The 14,744-nt window shown below is 42.3% G+C and overlaps 1 protein-coding gene across 16 annotated transcripts in view; it reads left to right on the forward strand.

Moving 5' to 3' along the window:
* LOC146493522 (uncharacterized) overlaps positions 1-14,362 on the forward strand; it is a 39,518-nt gene extending 25,156 nt beyond the window's left edge. For 4 of the 16 annotated variants that reach the window (XR_014871814.1, XM_085147776.1, XM_085147784.1 and 1 more), the window contains one exon: positions 14,190-14,362. Coding sequence is in view for 14 of the 16 variants with exons in the window: in XM_085147772.1 (XP_085003898.1) it covers positions 14,190-14,240 (51 nt within the window). In the remaining 2 variants the exon portion in view is untranslated. Of the gene's footprint in view, positions 1-2; positions 1,566-1,588; positions 2,098-12,241; positions 12,311-14,189 lie in introns of those variants that run through there. The other 12 variants (XM_085147779.1, XM_085147773.1, XM_085147781.1 and 9 more) reach the window with 10 other exon arrangements.
* The last annotated feature ends 382 nt before the right edge of the window (positions 14,363-14,744 follow it).

Here is a 14,744-nt window from a genome sequence, read left to right on the forward strand (position 1 = left end):
AGTGTCAGGTGTTGAGGAACCAGGAGACACTGATGAAGTGGGCTCCTAGAACAAAAAGGCACAAGTGGGCAAGGAATAACTCCAGCGGAAGGGGTTAAATGAAGAGGATGTGGGACATATTGAAGAGGATGTGGGACCTTTGATGCCCAACTTACAGCGACTTATGGTAAAACAAGTGGAAAAAGCATCTGCTATGACAACTGGAAATTTATTAGGTACAACACAAATGCTAGGACAAGGGGGAGATATCATCATGCCTGCCCAAAATTGTGTACAAAGTCCCAAGCACAACTGGTGCAATGAAGACGTTGAGTGCGAGGGGAGCTGACCTGATGTTGTTGTCTGCTGTACTTCTTAGGCATCCTTTCTTTTCCATACCTTTCTGCAGCTCTGTTTCTGTAGAGCTTGCAAGAATGTTATAAACTAGTAGCAACATTCATATCTATCTATCTATCTATCTATCTATCTATCTATCTATCTGTCTGTCTGTCTGTCTGTCTGTCTGTCTGTCTGTCTGTCTGTCTGTCTGTCTGTCTGTCTAGAACAACAGTCTTACAAGCTCTACAGAAACAACATGGTGCAGCAGGTGTAACAGATCAGTCCTTAAGGCTAAGTGTAAGCCTTGATGGTGCAATTCCCTCATAGTGTTGCACTGGTGCTATTCATGGGTGAAATGCAAGGATGTAAAGAAAAGGGTCTAGTACAGACAGCATCTTGCAAAATGTCAGATTAAACTGGTTGAACAGTAGTCCTCCAACATTGACAAAACAGAGTTATTATTTTCAGTTTTCTGTTTTGTCAGAAGAGCAGACAAAGAGATGGTTTAATTGCTGTTCATAAATACTATAGAGGTAACCTGTATTATTCCCTCACAGAGATAAGGTTAATAGAGATTGATTGTCTTTACACTTCTGCTATACAACACCTGACTGTGTGTGCAGAAGCATATGTAATTGCTATGAAAATACTTAGATTCCCCTATGAGCCAAAGCTGTTCAGCTTTTTTCATGTATATATTTAAAAATGTCAGCAAAAAAGCTGGAATAGATAGGAAAAGCTGTGTTTACATTTTAGCCACTTGGTTGTTAACTCTAATGCCATGCAATGTTTTCTTTGTTCCAAACATGTAAAATGCACTAGCTCCTTTATGCCAAAATATATTATTAAATGTAAAAGCCTTTAATGGATTTTCATAACTGAGTATAGAGGAATCACTCACAGAGATCAATTAAAAAACAACAAAAGTAGCTCCTTTTACTTGATGATGGAAAAAAAAAACTAAGACAGGTGGCAAATATCCAGTTGACTGCGTTTTTATAGATTAAATTTGCAGAAGCATTATTTGCAGTAGTAGTATTATTCATGAAAAGAAAACCTTAAAAATCAATTCTGCTCTCTGTCATCAAGTGTAGCTCTTTTTACTTGCACCAAAGGCTGAGAACAAAAAATGTCTTTGAAATGAAATAGTGCAACCTTTTTCAATCCCTTTTAAATTCTGAAATGCTTTTCATCAACGGTCTCTTTGTGCCCCTATTTTCTCTGAATTTCAAATGCCATTTTCTCTCTGCTTCCTTTTGTGCACCTCCAGTGAGCATGCGGGATAGAGGCTGACGGCAGTAGGCCTTTATAAGCAAGAACTCCACAGCAAACAGTGAGGGTGACTATCGGTGTCAAACTGTCACAACCCGATCTGTGTAAGACACAAGGCAGGGTGAAGGGTGAAGCGCTACAGCATTTTATGGTTCAGCAGTGCCATTTTGGGAACATGAGCCGAAGAATGAGAATAAAAAGAAGGGCTATTTTTATGGAGCCATCAGACTCTTTCTTCTCCCTGTCTTTACACCCTTTTCTCTCTTATCCCACCTTTCCTCCCATCTGCTCACCCCATGTGACCTCTCTTTTTCATGCCCTCCACACCTTTCTCATGCTTTCAACCTCCTGTCCTTTACCTTGATAACAGCTTGTGCCTCTGAATATGTGAAGAAGAATACTTAGAAGGTATCATCAAAAAGTTCCTATTATTATTTCAATGTATTTGCCATCAAGTGCTTACACACAATTAATTTAAATAAATAGTGTCTCTATATTAACACCTCCTGTCATATTTTAGGTGTGCTATAAACAAAATTTACACCAAAGCAAAATTTAGTTATCACGTTATTTATTTATAGAGGATTTTTTTCACCCCTATAACATTTCATGTCGTATTTGAGAAGAAAAAGCTAAATGATTTAGTTTTACATTTTAGAAATATTTTAACTGCATTTTCTTTACTTGTAGCTAGCTTATGTTTATATTTTCAGTTTATGAGTTTAGCTATGCATTTAAATAGTTTATTATTTCCTTTAAACTGTTTGTCTTTTATTTTTTATATGATTTATCTTACTCCTAGCTAACTTGAGCTACTTAGCTATCCCTGTAACTTACCCTTTTTTAAAAACTGTGTTTGTATTTCTTTTAGCCATTTTAAATGTTTTTAATCTCTTATTCTCTGACTTTTCTGACACACCCTTACCTGCATGTCCCACACTTTAAAAAGCATTGTGCTAGTCTTTACTAACACGTTCTACATTTTCCCATTTATGTTTTTTTTTTCTCAGTTTCAATTTCACTTTAAGTTGACTCTCTTTGTAACTTGTTTTTACACATACAATTCGCGGACTACCATTTCTAATCCTTGAGTTGGCCCTTTTAGTTATAGGCACTTTAGCTGTGACCATAATCAGATGGGTGGCTGGAGTGCTAGCCAATGCTACATAGCTTTATTAGCAAGTTGTATCTATAAGGGTTTCTATATGAGACCCATATTGTGCCAGAGTTATCCGCCATATTTGAAATACAACCACATGTTCAACATGTGCAACCACGTCACAGCTTTTGTTAGCTGTCTAACGTCAGGGTCTGGCTGCTGGGCTCGGGGTCAGCATTCACTCAGCATTATCATCACACATTATAAGTCTGTATCATAATGTCTGGTGTTTTCGTGTTTGTTGGTTTGTTTTTACTTATTTTGCGAGTTGGTTATTAGCCCTCCAGCCAGCCAGAGAATCCCCCGCCACGCTCTCCTCCCTGTGCCGCAAGCAGCAGGCGCACCTCGCAAACGGAGGGCGCCCTTACTCCCAGCAAATAGAAAACCGATCGGTGCCTATGCCATTCCCAATATGCGCTGGCTGATGTCGGGGCAGCATGAGTACGAGCAATTTTTTTTTTTTTGCCGATGCCCGTGATGCCGCCCCGGGCAACCGCCTGTGTCTCCCGTATCAAAAACCGCTACTGGTTACACCCAACACTGCTAGGAAATGCATATAATGCTAGAATATCACACAGTAAAAAAACAACAACAACACCCCCACCCCCCCCCACCCCCCCCCAAAAAAAAAAAAAAAAAAGCGTATTGTAGGGGCTATGGCAATTCAGGGTCATGCCATTCGGGCTCTGCAATGCGCCAGTGACGTTCAAGAGGCTGATGGAGAGGGTGCTCGTGAACATCCCTCGTGGCCACTGCGTTGTGTACCTGGATGACCTGTTGGTGCACGGTGGCGACTTCGACAGTGCACTGTCCCACCTGAGCGAGGTCTTCAGTGCCATCGACAAGCTGGGCCGCGGCTCAACCCTGCGAAGTGCCGGCTGTTGGCGAGAGAGACCACGTTCTTGGGCCATGTGATCAGTGCTCTTGGGCCATGTGATCAGTGCTCAAGGTATTGCCACCGACAGCGCAAAGGTGGCTGCGGTCCGGGACTGGCCGACTCCCTCGAACGTCAAAGAACTGCGGAGTTTCCTGGGCCTAGCCTCCTACTACCGCCAGTTCATCAAGGGGTTCGCAACGATAGCCAGCCCTCTCCACCACCTGACTGATAAGGGTGAGCCGTTTGGCTGGGGTGATGCCTGTGCTGTGGCTTTTACACAGCTGAAGGAGGCCCTCACCAGCGCTCCAGTCCTGGCCTACCCCTGACGCAATGTAGGAGTCGGGGCAGTCCATTCACAGCAGGATGAGGCCGGAGGATGAGTGGTGGCATACTTCAGCCGTGCTCTGGGGCCAGCAGAGAGGAACTACTGCGTGACTCGGCAGGAGCTGCTCGCCGTAGTGTTGGCGGTGCGGCACTTCCTGCCATACCTGCATGGCTGCCGGTTCCTCCTGAGCACTGACTAACTTGGCTTCTGAATTTCAAACACCCAGAAGATCAGGTGGCATCGGACAGGTCGACAGCATGGCAACACTGATGCCCTCTCCAGACGGCCCTGCATGGCTGTCAAGTGCCACTACTGTCAGCGGCAGGAGGAGCGGACCGAGGAGGCACTGGGCGTGACTACTGCTCAGGCCACAGCCAGCGGAGGGGGATGACTCCCATTGACCACGCAGCAGCTGAACCAGGAGCAGGAGGCTGACGTGACGTTGATTCAGGTGGGGGCCTGGCTGGAGGCGGCGCAGCCTGAACCAACGTCCAGACTGGACAGGGGTGTCAGGACAGGGCCTCGAAGTGAAGGCCTACTACTCCCAGTACAACAATCTGGAGACCCACGACGGCCTCCTATACCGGGGATGGCGGGCCCCCGGTCAGGGCAGAGATATTGTGCAGCTGTTGGGGGCCGGCCACTATGGGAATGCCAAAATTCTTCGCCGTCTCAGGGGACGGTTCTACTGGCCTGGTTGTCGATGGGATGTGGAACTTCATGTGCACTGCTGTGACACCTGCATGGCACAGAACGGCCCAACTCAAGGGCCATGGACTATTTCACAAAGTGGCCAGAGGCCTATGCGGTGCCGGACCAGAGTGCAACCATGACGGCAGAGAAACTGGTGGAGGAGATGTTCACCCATTTTGGTGTCCCGGCTGAACTCCACAGTGATCAGGGGCATAACTACGAATCGAAAGTCTTCGGGGAGATCTGTCGGCGGCTGGGGGTGGAGAGGACGAGAACCACACCGCTGTACCCGCAAAGCGATTGCTTGGTCGTGCACTTCAACCGCACGCTGGCCACTCAGCTCGCCATTCTCACCAGCTGCCACCAGCGGGATTGGGACCAACACCTGCCCCTGTTCCTTTGCTCGTATTGGACTGTGGTTCAGGAGTCCAGCGAGTGCACGCCTGCAGCCTTGATGTTTGGACGGGAGCTCTGGACGCCCTTGGATTTGGTGTTCAGGTAACCCCCCGAGCCAGAGATTGATGGTGGGCCAGAGATGGACTACTACAGGAGGCTGAGGGAGCGGTTGCAGGTGGTTCATGACTACACCCGCCAGGCCCAGGCCGGCGCCGGAGTACGACAGAAAAGAGCCTACGACACCAGGTCCCGAGGGGGAGCTTTCGTGCCTGGTTACAAGGTCTGGGTGTATTGCCTGGTTCGCAATAGAGGAGTGTCCCCCAAGCTCTGCAGTCACTGGCAAGGGCCGGTGGAGGTTGTGGAGCAGCTAACAGAAGTGGTGTACCGGATCCGCATGCCGGGCCGGGGCGCATGGTGGTGTTGCACCAGGACAGACTGTCACCGTACCGACCGCTTGCTCCAGCAGCCGCCGAGGCAGGGGATGCTGGTGGCATCCCATGTACTAATCCAAGTGACTCTTCCCCCGCCGGTTATGGTCATGGTTACCATGTGACGTGCTCTCTCTGCGACTGTGTTTTTTTCTGGGTGGAGAGAGCACCTTTGTTTTTGTTGTTGTGGTGTTCTGTTGAATGCTAATAAATGGCTGTGCTCCACTCACGGGAAGCTAGACCAACCGATACCTCTGTCTCCTCCTTGTCTGAGCTCGCCACAGTATGTATACTCTGTTAGTACAATTAAATGCACAGCAAGAATGTTAAAAGCTGTACCAACACCATAAACATACCCAAGCAGTAGAGCTCAGTGCCTCCAACTAGCTTGCAGTTGTATTCAATTCAATTCAATTCAATTGTATTTATATAGCGCCAAATCACAACAAAAGTCGCCTCAAGGCGCTTACCTGTATGCATCTGCACTCAGATCACACTTTTTCTTTTTTCATCTTGTTCAGCTGCAACAATGCATAAGGATGCTGTCAGTCACATGCTATGGAAATTATGTGCATGGAATGTTGGATTTATATGATAGTGCACCTGATGTGATAGGCTGATTGAGAGGAACAGACACAGTCTGGGTTAAAACATCAACCTGAATCTGTGTGTCAGCGACTGCATTATTCACAAGGTAGAACTTGCTGTTCATAATGCTGTGGAACACGTTAGAGACCCGGGTCAATTTCACATATTTATTAACTCTCTCCAGCTCATCTCAGTAACTGAACAAGGTGCCTCCTTCCTTCTACTAATATTTTGTGATTTGGGTAAAAGGGGGTGATACTGTAGATAACTGCACACTACATATCTGCACAAAAGTAGGAAAGGTTTATTTATTTTCCTTCTTTGTCTGGGATGTATTTTACAAGGAAATCATATCTTAATATTTACTTTGTTTTAGGCTCTAAGTTCAGTATGTATGTGTCTGTCATATACATATAACACATTTCTATTTCTGGTTTCCAAAAACTCCAGTTTCAAAATATATAAGCTGAAAAGCTGAAAGGTGCATTGTGTTGTGTTAACTAATTACTGTAGAAAGTACAGTGACTTTGTGATCATTAAAATGTATAAATGTCATAATTGTCACCAATTTGATGATGAATTGATGATGACTCATAAATTATGACACCCTCCCCTTTATAAGTTGCTTTTAAATTGGTATTGGCAATACTGGTCATATGTTTACTTGGTATCAGCTTGGCACCAAAATTGCAGTATTGCACACCACTACTTTGCAGATCTTCCATGGCAACTGAATAAGCATTTACTCTGGTGTACAAGAACTAACAGAAAGCTGACTGGAGATTTTTTTTTCCTTTTTCCCCCTCTTGTGTTTGTTTGAGTTTGATTTTGGCAAGACGGCTTGTGAAAAAAAGTTTGTGATATTCTTTTGTGTCTGGGAGGAAGTAAGAACAAGAAAGAGAGGGACTCTTTTTTTTCTGACCATCAAAGTGATTCCATAAAAGGCATATCATTGCTGGGCCAATATTTCCCTGTCATCCAAACAGCCTCGAAATGCTATCCTCGCCTTGATTTTTTTTTTTATTTGAACTTCATTGTTTGGACATTAGCAAAGGCACAGTTACGCACACAGCAATGCAGAGTGATGCCAGCACACACAGAATCCTGTAGACTCATTCACTAAGTGACGTGAGCACAGATATGCATATTTATGATACCCACACACCAGTCATCCTATCAAAAGCAGAGCTGAAAGCAGTGCTTCTGAACTAATTACTCCCGCAGACACATGTGCACAAGTGCATGCAGCACTTATACAGTACAATGCAAGCTGTTGTGCACTGCAGTGAGGACAATCAATCAATTATCCAGCATCTTGTGACTGTGCCCCGATTTCTTCCCCTTGCCCTCTAGTGTCTTAAATATTTAGACTGTTTGACATCAAATGCATACATGAATGTCAATGAGGCAAATCTCAGTCCCTTAATAGCACACACACACACACACACACACACACACGCACACACACACACACCTATAGACACACACACACACACACACAGATATAGACACACACACACACACACACACACACACACACACACACACATAAATATCTATCTATATATATGGTATGAAAAGCAAGCAGATGCAGTCACACGAAAATCATCCCAAAAACCAAATACAACAGCAAACCCTTTTTTTTCTCCCCACACTCAGGCCCCATTTATGAATGCCGTGTTTCAGGATAGCTAGAAGATTGCTTGTGGACACCGTGCAGGCAGAGAGTGATCTGCTGATTGTTACTTCAGGAAAATTGTATCTCTAGTCTTTGACACACAGAGAGGGAAAAGCCTATTTGAGGCATCCATTTTTTTCTTGTCTTTTTTTCCCCCTTATTCTCCTTGAGAGTGAAACCAGTAATAAGGCAGCCTGAACGCAGCTCTGTGGCGCGCCTGTCAGTCAAGGATCTCAACTGAGACAAAGCCACAAAGTCTGTTTCTTTACACACAGGAATGTAACATCTTCCGCCATTCTTTGTGTAACAGCTGTGTTTTTGGGCTTTAAAACAAATAGTGCCTTCCATTTTTATCTTCTTACTTTTGTGAAGTTTATTCTTTGTGGTGTTTTTATTGTGCCAAGACAAACTGGCCATTTTTACAATAGTGAAATAGTAGAAAGTTTGCATAATATGATCTCATTCCTTCAAAGATCAGGCTACCAGGAGCCTTGGGTTTGCAAACCCAGGAATGAGGAGAACTTTTCATTATCCATTGCAAAAAGAAACTAACCATGCCCACAACAGGCTACAAACATATAACTGCGTCATTGTCTAATCACCAAAATGTACCACCTCTCAGAAGCCACAGGCACAAATTCCTCACTCTTGTTGTACATGCGTCTCAGTAATGCATATATGGTAAATGGCCTGTATTTGTATAGCGCTTTTACTAGTCCCGCCTAGGGACCCCAAAGCGCTTTTACACGTCCAGTCATCCACCCATTCACTCTCACATTCACACACTGGTGGAGGCAAGCTACAGTTGTAGCCACAGCTGCCCTGGGGCAGACTGACAGAAGCGAGGCTGCCATATCGCGCCATCGGCCCTTCTGGCCAACACCAGTAGGCGGTAGGTGAAGTGTCTTGCCCAAGGACACAACGACCGAGACTGTCCGAGCCGGGGCTCGAACCGGCAACCTTCCGATTACAAGGCGAACTCCCAACTCTTGAGCCACGATCGCCCCATATCTACCTGCTTCTCTGCCATTACAGAAAGTTGTTGAGAAATGGACAAGAAATTAAAACTTTGAAGAGAGGGAAGAAGGATTGATGGAATAAAAAACTTTCCTGGGATGAAGAAAATTATTTTATACAGGGCACAAATAAAGGACCAGTAATCCAGGTTTTATATTGCTCTCAGGTCCACTTGAGATCTTTTGCTATTTGATCTTGTTCTTTTCCACCTTGAACTTCAACTGTGGGTCAGTTACAATGGTAATTGCTGACCATGAAGGTTCTGTCATTCACTTTTAAATATTCTCATTCATACACTCAATATCAAAGCACAAATGAGAATTTAAAGCAGTTGCAAAAAACCTCTGAAATAAACACTGAAATATTTTTTCTTCTTCTTTTTTATTTATTTATTTATTTTTAGCACAGAGAGCTTTTCAGCAAGATTTTTAAATGTCAAAAATGAATATCACCAAACTCATTACTACTGGCTTAGACTGTGACTTTGTAGCTTAATCCATTTTAAAATTTGTCACATCTATTTTATTCACATCGTTGTCTTCAGCAGCTGTCACATTTCTTTTAACCCCACTGGGTTACAGTTGAATAGATATGAGAAAACCACTGGTTTAAATTACTGAATAATGGAAAGCTTTCAGCACAGTTACATTAAGTATTCAGCAATATAGACACTTACCAGCCACTCATTAGGACACCTGTTCAGCTGCTAGTTACCGAACATATCTAATCAGCCAATCATATAAAAGCAACACAGTGTAGTTTGGCATGCAGACATGGAGAAGTTCAAACTGAGCATCAGGATTGGGAAGAAAGGCGATTTAAGTAACTGCACATCCAATCACGGAGCTGATAAGACCACAGCAGGTGCCATGTCTGTCAGCAAAGAACAGGCTCATCAAAGTTGAACTATAGAAATAGAATAGATATCTAGATAGATAGAAACAGTAAAAAAAATAGAAAAAAAGAAATCATGGGCTGATGAGTGTTGATATCTTTCGTGATATTCCAATGGTAGGGTCAGAATTTGGCATAAACAACATGAAGGCATTGCTCCATCCTGCCTTGTAGCAACAGTCAAGGGTTCTAGTGGCTCTATAGTGTAGGGCACACTTTGGGCCCCATAGTGATAATGAGCGTCATTTAAATGCTGAGTATTATTGCTGAACATGTCTTGGAGCATGATAACTCACCACAAAGCTCCCTGAGTTCTTGAACATGACAATGACTGTATTCATTATTCATTGACTGTATTTAACTGTAGTCAAATGACACAATGCCAGAGTCACCACATCTCAATCTAATAGATCACCTTTGAGATGTAGTCATGGATGTACTGAATTCTGAAGGCAAAATGAAGGGCCAAACCAGTAATAGCAAGGAACACTTAGTGAAGCAGCATACTGAATACATGTTGAACAAGTATCACTGAGGGCCAATATAGAAAGTAATTTACAAATTATAGGGAGCAATAATTATCTATGTATAACAGGAACTGAATAAAATGACTAAAAAGTATTGGTATCAATTTTTGATGTTGTCATATTATCATTTTACACATCACTAATAGAACTGGCCAAGAATTTCACAGTTGATGCAATGTTGATTGAGTAGATAACACAGACCAAAATTTTATTGTGTTAACTAAATGGTTCTTTTTTTTTCTGTCTTAAAAAAAAATCTCACAGTCTACATTGACAAATGGTCATATTTCCAGTACCCCTGCATTCAAATGTAGGTACTTTGCTTACCCTGTGTTATGTTAAATCATAGCTGGAGCTCCACCGATGGCTTTTGTTCATTACCAAAGCACACGCTTAACTAAAAGTCAAAATGCTCAGACTGAACAGACCGAGCTACCTCTGATCACCTGTTCTGAGCCTAACAGTGAGTCTCCATTCACAGGGTCAATCAACTCAGAATTGAAGGTTACAAGTCAGAGCTTTTTAAACATGTCTTTTTGAAAAAAAGAAAAGAAAAGAAAAGCAACAAAACAGCTACCACAAAAGGAAATACAATCAGAAACAACAAATGTAAATTCTGGCACACACGAAGTGGCTGAATCCCAGGTAGTATGTGTGTTGTGTTTAAGATTCTGTTGGAAAAGTCAGTGTGCTTTTTGCCAAAGTGTTTAGGCACACTGTGCTTATTACGTTGCTCTTGTGGCTATTAACTGCATTGTCAGTTAAACATTTTAATCTCTCTAATCATCCAAGGAAGTCACCCTTGCCTTTCAACAAGCAGTATGAAAGGTGCTGCCTTTTACCCGCTCATATAAAACTGATGGGTTTGAAAATGGCTTTTGTATAAGCCATTTTCAAACCCACTGTATTTCAAGTGTGTTTTGAAAGAACCTCTAACCGTGTGCATTCAGAGGGTTTCACAAAGTCTAATCAAACCTTGCAGAAAACAGCAACTGTAAAAGTCTAAGATTTTATCAAGTTAAATGGAAAAATAGCACTTTCCAGGCTTCTCAAGGTTTAGGGGGTTTCACGCGTGTTGAGGGACTCCAGCCAGTGAGCTCTTTTGCCTGTGGGAGATGAAGTGTTTAAATGAGACAGTGAGGAGTCGACCTGTAAAACACTGGGTTGTGCACTTTAGGAAACTGGTGCCTTTAAAGAGATGTGCCCAGGATACACACGCTACATCAAATTACACTCCTCCCTGTGCAATGCCTTGATAAAATTGTTTGTTTGAGCCTAGAGCATTTCATTGTTTGTGTTACTCAGAGTTAAGCCCCGAGCCTGGTATACACATCCGTAGCAAACACTGGATCCTTTGCCCATCAAAGTCAGCCTCCTGCTGTGATGCAATTACTCTTTAAAAAATTCCTGTCCAAAAGATTTGTGTGCAAATATCAACACCTTGGAAGCAGCATGGCTTTAAGACTGAACACCATGTGTGGCATCCTTAACTTGTATTTGTGTCAGGATGTCTACAAAATCATGTAGATTGTCAACATCTATTTGCAGTAATCCGCTGGAGTTAAATTCTGCTTTGTGGTTTCAAAACTGGGGGAAATTCAGAGTGAAAGTAAAAAGAATCTAATCTTGTTTGCTTCCTGCACTAACATATTATCTGCAATGATCAAATTAAGCAGCACTAGTAAGTGTGAAAAGGTTCTCAAACCTCTGAACTCTCACAATCATCACTATGCGTATACCAAAGTAAGTATACCAAACCAATTATTGCTACTTTCATTATTAGCAACCTTTTCTCTCTGTACCTCAGAGGAAGTATTTAAATGCATTGAATGGTCTTTTTATTCAAAGAAAATTTCTGCTACTGTTGTGTAAAAACATTTTGACTTTAGTTGCTGACTGTAGTTCTTGTGTGTCTCATAATACAATGGGTAGTACAGCTTTTCCTTGCAGTTGTTTGTCTTCAGTCTTTTATTGTGTAGTGGCTCCCTGCCACTGAAGCTTCAGAGCAGGGGCACCAGCTCTGTGGCGAGTATTAAAAAAAACCCTGTTCTTTTGTGTGTTTTATCCAGCTGCAACAGGATTAGTAAAGGTGAAGCACAGCTTTAAAGAAGTTGGATGCCAGTAATAAGGTATATAAGGTAAACACCAGAGTAGACTAAGCCGCAGTTGCACTGCATTAATTTTTAGATGTTGGGTGTGTTTTGAACAAGTTGAGTTGTTATTTCTTATTATTTATCATTATTTTTATTTTTTTTTAATTTAATCAGCGCTTGCTGAGGACAACAGTTGAACGGTTCATAATGATGATTTTCTGTGCAGAAGGGGATACTGACTGTGCTGAGTTTTCTCTGTAAGATGTGCTGCATGATAAAAATACAATTTAAAAAAAAAAAAAAGTTCTCTCCTTGTTCTTCCACACTTCTACCAGATGAGCACAGGCATATGCTAAATGTAAGTCAGGACCCACTTTTGGTTTCTCACAGGATTCAAACTGCACTTTTGCACTTTCAGTACCTTTGTGGCACCTTGTCTTACTTCTGTATTGACTTTTTTCACTCTCTATATTACTCACCTTATCTGGTCTGAAAAGCCCTGTGATTGGCTAAAGTGTCTGGCCTCTCTCTGCAAGCAGAGCTCAGAGGAGGCACGTAAGTCTAGTTTCCTGTAAGACCAGCGGAATAACTATCTGCTACAGTGCTTTTAGAACTGGTGTTGGATTTCACCATCATCTTAGTCCCACGATGCTTCTGGTAAATGTGTCTTCTAGAGTGTATACAGTGTTTTTGCCTAGGGCTGCACTCTTCTGGAAAAAAAAAGGTTTGCTGAGAAAACAAGCACTGCACTACTTTAGTCTGCCTTATAAACATTTCTTATTCTAAAAAGCTCCCTGAATTTGAGTGCTGTACTGTAATAGCGTACTGCCATTTCTACAATGATATTTATTTAATTTCTTTTTTCCTTGATATTCCATGATTAACTGTGAGTGGTATTATTGCAAATTGGAAGCATTTACAAACCACAGCAACCCAGCTGTTAAGTGGCAGAACACACAAAGTTGACGAGGCACGGTCACTGAGTGTTGAGGTGCATAATGTGTAAATTAGCCCAGGGATCTTCATGGCATGGCTTGCCATGGCTGACAAAGTCCTGTAGGTCCCAAAAGGTTGATTCTGTTCATCTGGACATAGCATTTTCAGTGGGAGAAACATTTCAAAACTCATTCAAGTGACTTCTTCAGTCTCAGCTGAGTGCAGGTTTCCCCAGCCTTATAAACAGTACATTTGTACAATGACTGAAACCAGCCCACTGAAGAAACAATGGGCTGTGACATCAGTTCCTAGATCATTAATATGCAAATTGTCATGACCATTGATCAACAACCACTGATCAAAGCCCACTGATCAAAGCCCATTGATTATTGATCAAAGACCATTGATCAATGGCCATAAGTAGAAGTACTCAAAAGACTGGTCCAGTACTTTGTACTTCAAGCTTGGGTCCTTTACCAGAGGCCTGGGAGCTCAAGGGTCCTGTTCCTGCATATTATGTCACCCAGTTTCTTGTGTTGTTTCCATCTATGGCCTGCCTGCATCTTGCATCCTGCTTCTATTTGCTGGATTGTCTCAGGGGCATCTGTGTATGTACATGAATATCTATATCTATCTATCTATCTATCTATCTATCTATATAGATAGATAGATATAGATATATATTCCATGATATCTAGCTGATAATATGGAATAGCGTATAAACCTTACACAGACTTTGTGTGTGATTTCCACCCATTTTCAATCTTCTACGTGTTATTTTAGAGCATTAAATGCCATGAAGTAGTTAGAGTCGGGGATAGAATACCCTCCACTATGTGACCTGAAAATGACACATAAGGGAAAAAAATATGCATTGAATAATGTGCAAAATGGTTTGTGGATGTTTGGCTGTTATTTGTATTCCATAACAGCATGATACCAGGATGGGAAATTCATGCATGTTTATATCTCTCTTTCTATTTTTCAGGCCACAGGTGTCCCTTCTGAAAGTGGCCGTGTGAAATGGCAGCCGTGGTGACACAGTTTTCTTTTCTTTTGTTTGTTTGTCTTCACCCATGACAGCTCTGGTCTGTATAAAAATGCACTAACCTCAGTTGTTTTTCCTTTATTATAATCCCAATAAATATTTGCATCACAGTAGCACTTGGGCATGGGTAATATACTCTTCTATTCTAAAACACAGTACCGTAGTGAAATTTATTAAGTGAGGCAGAGGCAAAGGACGCACAACAGTCATTGCTTTAGTTCGTTAGTGAGCATCTGGATGCTGTGCACGCACAAGTTAGGCTCTAAATACAAAATGCAAACTGTATGCACTTTCCAAATGAATTGAGTGATGCGTAGTAATAACAATATCTCATTGTGCTGGGGTGATAGTGAAATGACGATTATTCAACAGTGCAGTGTCATTTTCGCCAGCGGACCTTCTCATACATAATGCATCCAAATCTTTGCATTTTTCCTTCTTTCTGAGCTACAATGCATATTTCATCAAGTCAGTGAAATATTAAGCACTCTTATG

Source organism: Neolamprologus multifasciatus, chromosome 22 (genome assembly GCF_963576455.1).
Source record: "Neolamprologus multifasciatus chromosome 22, fNeoMul1.2, whole genome shotgun sequence".
In the NCBI taxonomy this organism is placed as follows: Eukaryota; Metazoa; Chordata; class Actinopteri; order Cichliformes; family Cichlidae; genus Neolamprologus; species Neolamprologus multifasciatus.